Source organism: Triturus cristatus, chromosome 3_1 (genome assembly GCF_964204655.1).
Source record: "Triturus cristatus chromosome 3_1, aTriCri1.1, whole genome shotgun sequence".
Taxonomy (NCBI): Eukaryota; Metazoa; Chordata; class Amphibia; order Caudata; family Salamandridae; genus Triturus; species Triturus cristatus.
This window is the reverse complement of record NC_140583.1, coordinates 877,815,609-877,829,050: the sequence shown is the minus strand read 5'-3', so window position 1 is coordinate 877,829,050 and position 13,442 is coordinate 877,815,609. Positions and strand designations below refer to the sequence as shown.

Genomic DNA, 13,442 nt, shown 5'->3' with positions numbered 1-13,442 from the left:
ATTCCCTCTCCAACTGGGCAACAGTAGCAAAAGTGTTTGACTTTAGGGGTGGTTAAATTTACTATTCCCACTTCAATCTGACCAGTAGAAGGGAAATTGTTGGATTTTCGATGCGTCTCATTTTCTGTTACCACTCCAAAGTAAGCAAAATTGTTGGACATTGAAGGGCTTAGATTTACAATGCCCACTCCAATCTTAGCACCGGAAGGCAAAGTGTTGGACTTTGGAGGTGTGAGATTTAATATTCCCACTCCAAAGTAAATAAAATGAGGAAAGTGTTGGGCTTTGAAGGAGTTAAACATACGCCTCGCACTCCGATATAAGCAACATTAGGGAAAGGATTTGACTTGGGAAGGCATATGTTTACTAATCCCTCTCCAATTTTAGCAATAGTAGGGAAAAAATTTGACTTAGGGCGGGTGAAAAATATTATTCCCACACCAATGTAAATATAAACAAGGAAAGTGTTGGACTTTGACAGGGTTAGATATACATATCCCGCACCAATGTAAGCAACAGCATGGAAAGTATTAAACTTTGGAGGGATTAGATTTACTTTTCCCACTCCAAAGTAAGAAAGCACAGTAAAAGTGCTGCATTTTGTAGGGATTATATTTACTGTTTCCACTCCAATCTAAACCAAAGTGGGGAGGTGTTGGATTTGGGGGGGAGGGTGAAATGTAATGTTCCAACTCCAATGTACATAAAAACAAGGAAAGTGTTGGACTTTGAAGGAGGTAGATGTGCAATTTCCACTTCAACATAAGCAAAAGCAGGTAAGGTGTTGGACGCTTGAGGAGTTAGATTTACTATAGCAACACTAGAGAGAGTGGTGGACTTTTGAAGGGTTAGATTTACTATTCCCACACCGATGCAAGCAAAAGCAGGAAAACGGTTTAACTTTGTAGGGGTTAGATTTATTATTCCCACTCCAATCTAAGCAACTGTAGGAAAAGTGTTGGACTATGGAAGGGTTACATTTACTATTTGCATTCAAACGTAAGCAAAATCAGAGAAAGTGTTGGACTTTGTAGGTTAGAATTACTATTCCCACTTTAATCTAAGCAACGAAAGAGTAAGACTTTGAAGGTGCTAGATTTTCTATTCCCACTTCAATGTAAGCAAAATCAGGGAATGTGTTGGACTTTGGAAGGGTTAGATTTACTATTCACACTGTAATTCTAGCAGCGGTAGGGAAAATGTTGTCCTTTAGAGGGGCTACCTAAATGCTTTATTGAAAACATAAGAAACCATATTTAAACATATTTTATTCAAAAAATATATTAATTACAGAATAAATAAAAATGAATAGTAATGTACATAAACACATTTGATACAACATTAGTTTAAAAATTATAAAACAAACTCAACAGATTTAAAATAAATGTACTTCTCTTTCTACTACCCAAAAAATACATCAACAATGAAAAACATAAAATTAAAGTTAGAAACAAAAGATTACTTATTTAAAAAAATGAAAAATCTTTTTCAAAATGTCCACATAATCAGTTACCAAATAATGTAATTAATAAAAGAAAGTAATAAAAACAATAATTTATATTTTAAATAACTTACCAACCAAACCCCTAAAAATCCAACAACCCACTACTACATTAAAAATTACTAATTCAGTTTTAAACATTTTAAATTACATATTAAAAATTACAAACTATACTAATATAATTAAAATAACAATCTAATCTCCTACAATCCAAACAATCTGCCACTAAATTAAAAATTGCTAATTACATTAAAAAAAATACATTTCAAGTTCAAAATCACACACTAGAATAAAAATAAACAATTAATCAATTAAATTATTTACATAATGAATGACCAAATGAGTATTTAATTGACATAAAAATTCATTAAAAGTAAAAGAGAATAATTTATGTTAGAAATAACTTCCCACGCTTATACCCTATAAACCCACAACTTGCAACTAAGTTGAAAAATACTAATTAAATGTAAAAACATTAAATCACACATTAATAATTACAAATTATATTAAAATATACAAGCAATTATTCTCATAATGCTGCTACCTAAAAAAAAATATAAAAACTAATATACATTAAGTTCAATAAAAAATATTTAAAACAATGATATTAAAGTAATGGATTATATATGCAATAATATTGAACACAATGAATTTGTATACCTGCTATTTATATTCTTACCTTTTATATTCTGTCCCACAATATTTTTATGTTGTGATATTTTCGACATGATCGTCTCATATCATATTTTATCCACAATTTTTTGGTGAGTCACAGAATCTGTTGCACTGAGAAGTGAAGTCTGGGGCAAAGTGCAAACATCAGTCCCCCCACAATGGTCAAAAATACAGGTAGAATCAAGCAAAATAATCTGAGGATTACACTAGACGTATGGAATAAATCTGTTGTACTCGGTTCACTATACACTTAAAAACAATATTATTGCCTCTACAAAAAATGCCTTCATCGTAATTAATGTCACATATTTAATTTTGCATGCCTAGACAAAATTGAAACTGTGTCTTTTGGAATCAAACTTCTTCAAAATATCATCAGTACTGGCAGAACTTGAAAAGAAACCCAAACCTTCACATCCCAGCAGTCAGTGCATCTTCACATGGGAAGAAAAGGTAATTCCTATTTTTTTTAGAGATATATATGTCTGATAAAATGTACGTTGATATTCATATCCATATGCTGCAACCTGTATGTAACAGCATCATTAAAAATATCTATGAATATATTGTTATATTTATGTGTAATTTATAAAAATTATCCCAGGTGTTTTAAGGCATCATCGAATTATCACTGTGGGTATTATGTAAATGCTCTCAATGCATGTTTCATCGTTCAGGTATTATTTAAAAGCATCATTCAATTATGCATTATCATATTTAGAGCACTCTACATCGTGCACATAAGGCACGGCTCATTCTACCTCTAAGCCATTATCCTTCCTCGGAAAGCAAATTATGAAGAAAAATAAATAAATTATGTGAATTAACAGCATAAACATTTGATACAACTATGCAACATTTACAAATTTCTCCTGCTTTACCAAAATCTGGAGCTGGTTTTAAATGTGCTCATTAACACCCGATCAAGTACAAGTTGTGCTCAGCTCCAAATTGGTAGTAGTGTAAAAATGAGTGGTAAAATTGTTTGCACCTATTATTGAACTACCACCAGGGTCTAAACGAGTATTTTTGTTTTTTCTATAGCCCCTATATTTTAAGGTGCTATCCAAGTTTACACAATTTGAAAAACAGGCATTAAAGCTATGCCTGTTTTGCCTGATATGCTGCTTGCTGTTTAATATATTTAGAGGTTTTTTTAAAAGGTCAGTAGGCAAGCTAACATATGGTTGGGGCCATCCATCATATTAATAATTCCCTCCCTATAATGCATTGATTTTTCACTGAAGAACCGGGCTTTAAAGGGTACGCCTGAAATCTTCTCATTGCTCCTTCCAAATTACAGAGGCACGGAACACTCTGCTTGGCATAGAAACTTTTGTTTATTAGCTGCAGCTAGGTACAGTTGTCCTAGAAGTACATCAGTGGTAGGTTCTCAGGAGACTGCCACTTCAATCCGTGGCTCACAGTCTTTTGTAGCCCTAGAATCCCCTAAAGCTACAACCCCCCTCAATATGCAATAAAAATACAAATCATCCACAAGAAAACATTCTTTGCACAAGATACAGGATAATGGGTAATAGAAATTCCTTCCCTAAGGTTGTGTTCTCTACCCGACCCTATAGGTCAGGTGGCATAGCCATTCCTTGGCTAAATTAATTTACGACAGGACGTGTTTGCGTGTTGCAGATGGTGATTCGTAAAACAACTGTAGGGGCCGAGAACGGTCACCAAGGGTCAATAGATGTTATCTCGGGGATTAGTTGCTTCGAGCCGGGTCTCAGAATGGACTTAGCTCGGGGAAACAGGAAAGGTTGTGTAATATGTGCAACAGTATAGAATGTGAAAGAAACGCTACGAAGGTTGAGGGCGCCTGAGTGAGGGCAACAGCGTAATTGTGTTACAAGGAAAGATGGGGCCGTATTTTAATTTCCTCAGACCCTCCTTTTGCCATTACTCAGGCAAAGAAACCGGAGGCTGTTGTTAATCTGAATCAACTTCAATAGCCATGAAATTTACAAGCTGTTGTTGCAGCATTATCTTCGTGTTCTCTGCTTTCTGGGATACAGGATTCGGAACACACAGGGTGGCACAGAGCCCGCATATAGCGGGACCACATTGTAGGCAAAGGCAACACGAGAAGAGAATAGCCAAAGTCGCTCCGACAAAAGTAAGAATCTTCCATCCCCATGTAGACAGTAGTTCCCCAAACCATCCCATCAGAGACCAATTCCCTTCATCCTGGTGAACGGACTCAGCGATCTTATGTAGTTTAGAGATGGCTTGGTATACTGTAGGGGCGTTGTCTGGAATATAAATGCAACAGCTAGATCTGATCAATTTGCATACGCCCCACGGTCAGCAAGAATAATATCTAATACCATCCTGTTCTGAAGCGTGACAAGGCGGTCAGCAGCGAGTTCTGCAGTGATGTTACTCATTGACAGTGGCTTCTACAACTCAAATTAGTTGCCTTATGTCTCTACTGTTGGCTATTGGGCCCCAGAATGGAAGGAGTCCTTTCAAGACATCTCCGACTCCTTGACCTGACGTATCCTGGTCCGACATCACCCCTCTTTTCTGTAAATGATGCTTGGCATCTGCTATATATGTAGGGGGCAACAACCAAGCGATATAACAAGTAACTCTCCAATTACCTGGTAGGGAAGTGTAAGCCTTATTTCCACACACGAAGTATGTATTACGTGAGGGAACCATGCGAGGCCAATCTGTCCCATTTAAGGTCACAATATGTTGGCATTTGCTTGTACCTTTATATTCTGACCCTCCTTTCCTAATACAGAATGGTGCTTGTCCAGGTACTACTAGAAAATGTTGTCCTTTTCGAGAGGTTCTATTAGAGGGCAGAAAATACAAATCCGTAGATTTGGTTTGGTGATCAGCATATTCTGACTTCTCACTATCCGTCCCATATATTCTTTTTCTGTCCTGCCAACATAAATGGTATAGATGTACTCCCAAGCTTCTTACTTCTCAAGTATCCCCATCTCCGGGAAAATACCCAACTGGCGCTCAATTCCCACCATTCACTACAAGAGCCATTAAATGAAAAAGGAAGGGTAATGTATGGCATTCCAGTATTCACCGAACTTGGCAGAAGACCACAAACCCAACAGTTTGTCGCGTTAGTGGCTAATTGATGTTGGTGTAGCATGGAAACAAATGTGTTGTTACGGAATTCACTCCTTCTTGACTCAACATGAGGTGGTAGAGTGACGTGTGTATGCATTTCGATCGTAACTTTGGGAGTAGGCTGTGTAAAAATTACGTGTAGTCCCCATCCTATACAAGACAATATAATACACATCAAAATCAATATTATTAAAGTCACTATAAAACGATTATGCAATAATTTACAATGTTTTGCGCTCATTGATTGTATTTTGTCCATTCCCTTGTTAACAGTCATTTCCAGCTCTAAATATTGCCCGTGAAGGGAGGTTGCTTCACTCAGCTGTGATTGTCTGTAGTTCTTTATACTGTCCTACAAGTCCCACAGGCCTAGAGCCACATCTTGGGTCACAAATCTGAGACTTACGATCACGGCCCTGCAATCATGTGGAAATCGGGATAAAGACAAAGTCAATGAGGCACTATTGAGGTATTTTTGTTCAGTCTTGGCCTCCGGGAAACAGGTACAGTTTGCTCTTGGAAAAGGAGATGTGGTTTAGTAGTGTCCAATTTCACTGCCGGTGGTATAGCTGTCTGGAGGACCTCGTCGTCGTCTTGTCCTGCTCCGGCAAAGTCTAGGTGTGCATCGCTGAATAGTCCAAATCTTGGTATTCTTCCGGTTTCAGAGTCACTAATTCGTTTATGAACCCATTGATCATAAGGCAATGGTAGGGGCACTTTCTTGCAATGTACCCCATGTTCCCAGTTCTTTTTGCCGACCACCTTTACTGCAGTACGCGTCGTCAGTAGTACCTGACGGGGTTCTCTCCAGCGAGGTTCCAAGTTCTTTGACCTCTGGAAGTTTTTGACGCAGACCCAGTCTCCCGGCCGTATGTTGTGACCAGGATCTGTTGAAGCCTGGGGCAAAGTATCTTGTACCTGTTGGTGAAGGACACGTAACTTAGTGGTTAGATCATGTAAATAGTCAATCAACAATGGATGCTCTATCTCTGAGTACTTCTTTGGCCTTGGGATTCCCCAAACATTTGCAGGGCGTCCAAAGACAACCTCATAAGGACTAAGCCCTATACGGGAATGGGTGGTTGTTCTGGTGGACAAGCGAGCCAAGGGCAAGGCATCAGGCCAAGCAAGACCCGTGCTGGCTTGTATTTTCGCGAGTTTAAGCTTAAGAGTGCCATTATAGCATTCCACCAAACCCGCTGACTGAGGATGGTTTGCTGCGTGGAACTTCTGTCTGATGCCAAGGCCTGCACATACTTTCTGCATGATCTGACCCACAAATTCACTTCAGTTGTCACTCCAAATAATTCTGGGTAACCCAAATCTCGTCAGAAACTCTTTCAAAAGGAATTTTGCCGTGGATAGAGCAGTATTATCTTTCAGGGGATGGGCTTCTATCCATCGGGAGAAAGCACATACCACCACAAGAACATACTTCAGATTGTTACATCGTTCCATGTGAATGTAATCTATTTGTAACACCTCAAAAGGGTACGTTGGGGGAACAAAGTGGCCTGCTGGTGTTGGTGTTCCCTTCCCCGGGTTATGCATCAAGCATACAATACAATGCTTAACCAGATTGTCTGCACATTTAGGGATCCCCACATTCTTCCATACCAGAGCCAGGAGCTTGCATATACCTTTAGCGCTAATATGGGCTGGACCATGTGCCATAGTAACGACTGGGAGTACATAAGCATCTGGTAACAACCAGCGTTGATGTTCTGACAAGTCTGTCCAACACCCTGTCACATCCAATCTTCCTATTCTTTCTTTCCACGTACTCAATTCTTTCTCTGTGGCCTCTGCCTGGATCATTTTCACACTATCCACAGTATTCTCACACATCCCACCTTGTGCAACCCATCTAGCAGAGCCCACAACATTCATGCGGCTTGTAGTGTCTCTAGCTGTCTCTTTCGCTATCTGGTCTGCGAAAGCATTTCCTTGACCTACGTCATCAGTGATCTTCTTATGTGCACTACACTTCACAATTGCTATCTGAGTGGGCAAGGTAAGCGATTCAAGAAGGTCATTTACCAATTGGCCATGCTGTATCTTAGTGCCATGGGACGTGAGAAACCCTCTTTCCTTCCACAGGCGGCCAAAAACTATGGGCCACCCCAAACGCATACAGACTATCAGTATACACATTCACCCTTTTCCCTTCAGCCAACACACAAGCTCTAGTCAGTGCTATCAATTCAGCTGCCTGGGCCGTATTATGCATCATACGCGCTGTTTCCACAACAGTGTACAAGGTAGTGACTGCATAGGCTGAGGTCGTTTCGCCATTGGGAAGCTTAAAACAAGAACCGTCCACCCATAGGATCCCATCCGGGTCCGGGAGTGGAGTATCCTTTAAATCAATTCTGCCTCTTGTCTCATCCTCCGTGCGGAGGAAACAATCATGCTGCTCCTGAGTACCATTTTCTACTGGAATTGGCAGCAATGTTGCCGGGTTCAGGGTATTACATCGCTTAATGTTTATGTGCCTAGCCAAGAGCGTCAATTCGTACCCCGAAAGGCGGGCACTCGTGAGGTGTTGAGTCTTTGTTCTATTTAGGAGGGTGTCTACTGCATGCGGTACCATGACCATAAGGGTATTATCTAATACCAATCCAGCAGACTGGCGAATGGAAACTGCCGCTGCTGCTGTAGCCCTCAAACAGCTAGGTAATGCTTTGGCCACTGGATCTAGCGTGGCCAAAAAATAGGCACAGGGGCGTTGCTTGTCCCCAAATCGTTGCGTTAAAACTGATAACGCGCAACCTTCTTTCTCATGAACATAGAGTGAGAAAGGCTTACTGTAATCAGGAGTACCTAACACAGGGGCAGAGCACAAGGCAGTACGTAAATCAGTGAAACTTTTCTGACATTCCGCAGTCCATGGGAGAGGGTGCGGTGTATCTTTAAGAGTCAGTGCCAACAAGGGTTTCGCCAGAAGGGAAAAATTGGGGATCCATTGTCTACAATAAGAGGTAATACCTAAGAAGGCACGTACCTCTTTTTGCGTACATGGAATAGGCATTTGGGCAATTGCTTGAATACGTTCTGGGGTCAATCGCCGTCCCTCCTTTGACAAGAGATGACCTAGATAGGTATCCTCTTGGCAGCAATATTGCAATTTGGATGGTGTAACCTTGTGGTTGTGGTCAGATAAGTGGCGTAACAGTGAAATGGTAGCCTTTTTACAAGTGTCTTCAGAATCTGCTCCAACCGACAGGTCATCCACATATTGAATGAGAGTGGCGCCTGGTGGTAAAGACATAGTATCGAGCTGTGATTTTAATGCTTGACTGTAAATGGAGGGGCTCTCGCAATACCCTTGAGGAGCCCGCTTGAACCGGAAGCTTCGGCCTGCTAAGGAGAAGCCAAAAATATCCCTACTTTCCTCAGCAATGGGAATGTTGAAGAAAGCGTTTTTGAGGTCAATGACAGAAAACCAGGAAGCTGAGGCCGGTATCAATGTCAATAGGGCATTAATATCCGGGACAACAGGGAACTGAGGTACTACAATCTTGTTGACTTCTCTGAGATCGATCACAAAACGATAGACAGGTGGCTGAGAGGGGTCGGTTCGTTTAAAAACAGGCAGAACAGGGCTATTGCATACATTTCCCCTAGTCTCTTCAACCACACCATTTTGTACCAAATCATGAACTATAGTCAAAAGAGCCTTTTCGCCGTCACTGGAAATTGTATACTGTGGAATGCGAGGAAATTTAACATCAGGCTTGAGTGTTACAATGTATGGCGCAATCTGTAGGAGGCCCACATCATTGGGGCCTGTGGCCCAGAGGGTGGCGGGAAGAGATTGTAATTCAGGGGGAAACTGGTCTTTAGACAAATACATCGGTGAGGTCAATTTCTTACCTAAGGTAAGACGTACACCAGAAGGGGAACAGTACTATGTCGCATACATTCTCTTCAATAAATCCAAACCCAACAAATTTTCACCACAACCAGTTGTTAAAAGGAGCGGGGCCTCCAATTTGTAAGGGCCTATTGAAATGGGCAAAGGGCGTGAAACTGGGTTTTGAACTGGGGCGCCAGAAAAACCTACAGAAACATTCGTACAGCCAGACACAGGTGCCCTAGGGAGTTTAGAGTGAATCATAGAGCTCTTTGTTGCACCAGTGTCTAATAGGAATGGCTCTGTAACACCTAGTGCTTCCACATCAACATAAGGCCCGCTTTGGTCCACTAGAACTGATACTACTCCCTTACTTTGTCCATGGCTGTCCTAGCTAGGTTGGGAATTCTGGCTCTCATCCTCAGTATAGTAATCACTGTTGTAATAGTTGGTAGACTGAACATTTTGCTGATCAAAATAATTTGTGGAGTTTCCAGGGGAAATGGAACGTTGGTTATTAGGCGGCATACCTCGTCCTCTACCTCTTGGTGCTGACTGGTAACCACCCTGGCCTCGTGACGCGGGAATACCGCTCGTGCGCTGTAACAAAACCGGGCAATTATACTTTAAATGGCCTTCTTCTTTACAGTAAGCACATTGATTTTGGCCTAGTGGGGGCCGGGGAACGAAAGGCCCAGACCTCTGCAACTGTCTCTGGAATTGTGGAGACGGCTGATATTCACGTTGGGCAGGGCGAGGAGGGTAAGCTTGTTGCAGAAGAACTTTTGTTTTCAACTCTTTGGTCTTTTTATCAAGTTTCTCTCTTTCCTCTTTATCCCTATTTTCATAATACTGGGCAGTAGCCAATATCTGGGCCGAATTGGAGACCGCCCACGCACTTTCGGAATTCTTCAACTTATTAGATATTTCCTGAACCAAATTTGACACAAATTTGTCTACAAACAACCGTTGGCCAACTTCCGTGCTCATATCCTGACCACTATGATCGATGAACGTCTCCTCGAAACGAGTGAAGAAATCAGAGACGTTTTCATCCGCTTTCTGTTTAAATGCTGCTAACTTATCCCAATTAACTCGCAGAGGGGGCATCATAGTTTTCAGTAAGGCAATGATCCTTGCTGGGAGTTCTGTAATTAGAGCCTCAGGTTTGGCACCACCCTCTTGGAGTCTCTCCGCGGCGATTATGTCAGCCCAATCACCCCCCCAGTTCCCCCACATGGTCCTCCTTCCGAATCCTAGCCCATAACGGTTGTGGGACCACATTACCCATTAGCATGTCTATATCGGCCAAATTCATAATACATGCATCTACAGTTTGGGACAACTCTTTGTAGTACCCAGCAGGATTTTTACGGGGGTCCGGTAATGACTGCTTAAGGGCCAATACCTCAGATCGTTTCCAAGGAACATGTACCCACACACGTTGAAAGTGAGCAGGTATGAGAGGATTAGCACTCTGAGCTGCAACCTCCTCTCTCCACACTGGGGGAACCTCTCTCATGGGATAGTGTTTTAATTTTCGCCTGACGGAGGAATCGCGTTTTGGCAAGGACCGGCAGGCAAGCATCATTCTAAAAGTGACAAGCGTTGCTACCGCGTCCTCAACCTCTGCGCCCACAATCAGCCCTTTATCAAACTCGGCCTGTACATCGAGCAGGCCCTGAGGGGCTCGTCCCAATCCCAAATCCTCCCACTCTTGACTTAAAATGTTACACATAGTATCAAAAACATATCTCTGCGTTGGTGCTTCCCACTGCCGAAAGGTGATCATAATATCTTGCACACTATACTGGGGGCCATTCGTGATCCACCTTCGGGCATGAAGATCCAGCACTTCCCGTTCCTCCGGATCTGGGAGCTGACTACGAGTTTGTCTACGAGGAGGAACAGGGGTCATTTGAAATGTCCCAAAGAGAGAGGACAAAAGGCCAGAAACGGTATCGATCATTCGCCTCCGAGCGGAGGGAGAATTCGTCATTAGGACAGGAGACAGAATATTAGGCGGGGCAGAAGAGGGAGTAACATTTACGAAGGGAGCCAAAGGTAAGGGAGAGCTCGGTAATACCGGAGAAAGCTGTGGTAGGGGTGTAGGAACCATTTGAGGAGCGACAGGGGGGACGACAGGCGGAACAGGCGGGGCAGGTGCTAATAATAAAGGAGCATTCGCGCCGGGGGCAGGCGGTAATCCAAAAGGTACATTAGCTCCCTGCGCATAGGGCGGGGGTAATCTCAACAGACGGGATATTAAAGGATCCTCCTCAGGGTCCATATTTTTCTCCGTAGGGGAAGTTGGCAACACTGGATAACATTTATCTACCGCCATGTGATGTTGCCTATCTGAGACCTCAATCACGTGATCAGTTTCATTATTTTTAAACTGTTGCGCAACTTGTAAAATAGACATATCCCTCCGCTCTCTTTTAGCTTGTTTTATTTCTTTCTGTTTGGCTTCCTTACGCCATAGGCGAAAAGAGTCAAACATAGCCGGCCGGGCTTTTCGCTTAAACAAAGTGTTCTCCAAATTATCTAAAATATTGAGCTCAAAACTGCCGTTCTGTGGCCATCGTAAAACACCATCTTTTCTGGTATAGCGAACCCACGCCTCATTAAAGGCTATGGGGCCGATACCATGTTTAGAGTATACTTCATTAGTGGGAGTTCCGGCCGGAGGAATTGGACAAGAGTCCTCCAGTCGGGAAGCACTATCGTAACAACAACCAAACCACTTTCCAAACTTACTGAAACCAGGCATCGCTAGCACACTAGTTTCTTTACAAACTTCAAGGGGTTAATTAGTCACTTATAGTACAAAACTGCACTCACCCCTCGGTTTCGGCTTTTGCAAAAGTCAAACAAAGACAAAACAAAGACAAAGGAGTGGCCACTATACTTAACTTAACCAGATGTTCTCGTACGCCAACAGAGGTCCGTCTGAAGTCTCGCGATACCAATTACCAAGTGAGCCAAAGCGTGGTCGCAGTCAGGGCAGCAGGTCTTTGCAGCCGTTGGAAGGGAGAAGCCACACAGTAAAAAACCTTCGGTCCACTTACGACATGCAGGGGTCGATCACATGGTGCGCGTCCTCCGGAATTTCCTTGCGGGGCTCCTCACGATCCTCGGGCTGGACCCATGACCTCTGAAGCGATCTCAGCAGTGCCTCCAATTGAAGAACCGGGCTTTAAAGCCCAGCGGCGCAGGGTACGCCTGAAATTTTCTCACTGCTCCTTCCAAATTACAGAGACACGGAACACTCTTCTTGGCATAGGAACTTTTGTTTATTAGCTGACAGCGGAGTTCATTGGCCCCTTTTCTTTTAAAGAACTTTTTGCTCCAAAGACCCAACGACTGGCACCCCACTTGGGGATTATTGAATTTACTTGGACTACATGCCCCATAATGCAGTAGGACTCACTTGAGGCAGGCTCCCTGTTTTTACAACTTCCTGCTTTATAAAAGAAATAAAAGGTGGACTTCATGTAGCCCTTATGCCTCCCGCTTGGTTTTCTGTTTGGTCCATGAGGAAGGGATGGTTCTCGAAACGAGTCGGATCAGTGCTGTGAAGGGGCGATTATACTGAGCTCTGCTAGCCTGACAAGGGCCTTGATCCTAACTGCCTGTGAGTGCCAGCCACATGGGTATCTCTCTTTTTTCATATTATCTACTGGCGGTCGCCAGTAGATAGTTATAGTTAGGATCGTGTTTCCATAGGAAATCTCAAAATTCTATTTTGAATAACTTTGGCGCCGGTTGACCCAATCCTCGCGAAATTTTCAAAACAAATGGGGCGCTCCGCTCAGCTCCTACCCTGAAAGTCTCGGGGTGATTCATCAAGCGGGGGCCGAGAAAAAAGGGGGGTCCCAAAACGCGTTTTCCCCATGCATTTTTCCATAGGACCTTTAGTCGAAGGTACAGCCCGAACGGCTGAACAGAATTACTTGAAATTTGGCCGAGAGGTAGTCCTCGGGTCAGGGAAGTGCCTTTTGGAGGTCTGGTGTCAATCTGTTCAGTATTTCCTGAGAAAATAGCATTCAAAAGCATATAAATATCTATACGCGCGCACGTGCGCGCACGGTAAGCGCACTGTGCGCGCACCCTTAAGTGCGCGAGCGTAATTCTGATTGATTGTTAGATGTCAGTCAACGTTCGAATCGGTCGAAATCAGGAAGTGTCTGCCGCCATTTTGTCTCTCGCACTGAAAAGGAAAGGGGGAAAAAAGGTGGAAAACGTCAAAAGGGGGCAGGGAAGAGAGTTCCTGACCCCCCAGCCTTTGTCAGGGGG

At 42.8% G+C, this 13,442-nt stretch overlaps 1 protein-coding gene across 10 annotated transcripts in view; it reads left to right on the top strand.

The window, feature by feature from the left end:
• NOSTRIN (nitric oxide synthase trafficking) overlaps window positions 1-13,442 on the top strand; it is a 365,313-nt gene that overhangs the window by 239,450 nt on the left and 112,421 nt on the right. For all 10 annotated transcript variants that reach the window (XM_085645377.1, XM_085645374.1, XM_085645376.1 and 7 more), the window contains one exon: window positions 2,504-2,629. In XM_085645377.1, coding sequence (XP_085501503.1) covers window positions 2,504-2,629 — 126 coding nt within the window. The remainder of the gene's footprint in view (window positions 1-2,503; window positions 2,630-13,442) is intronic.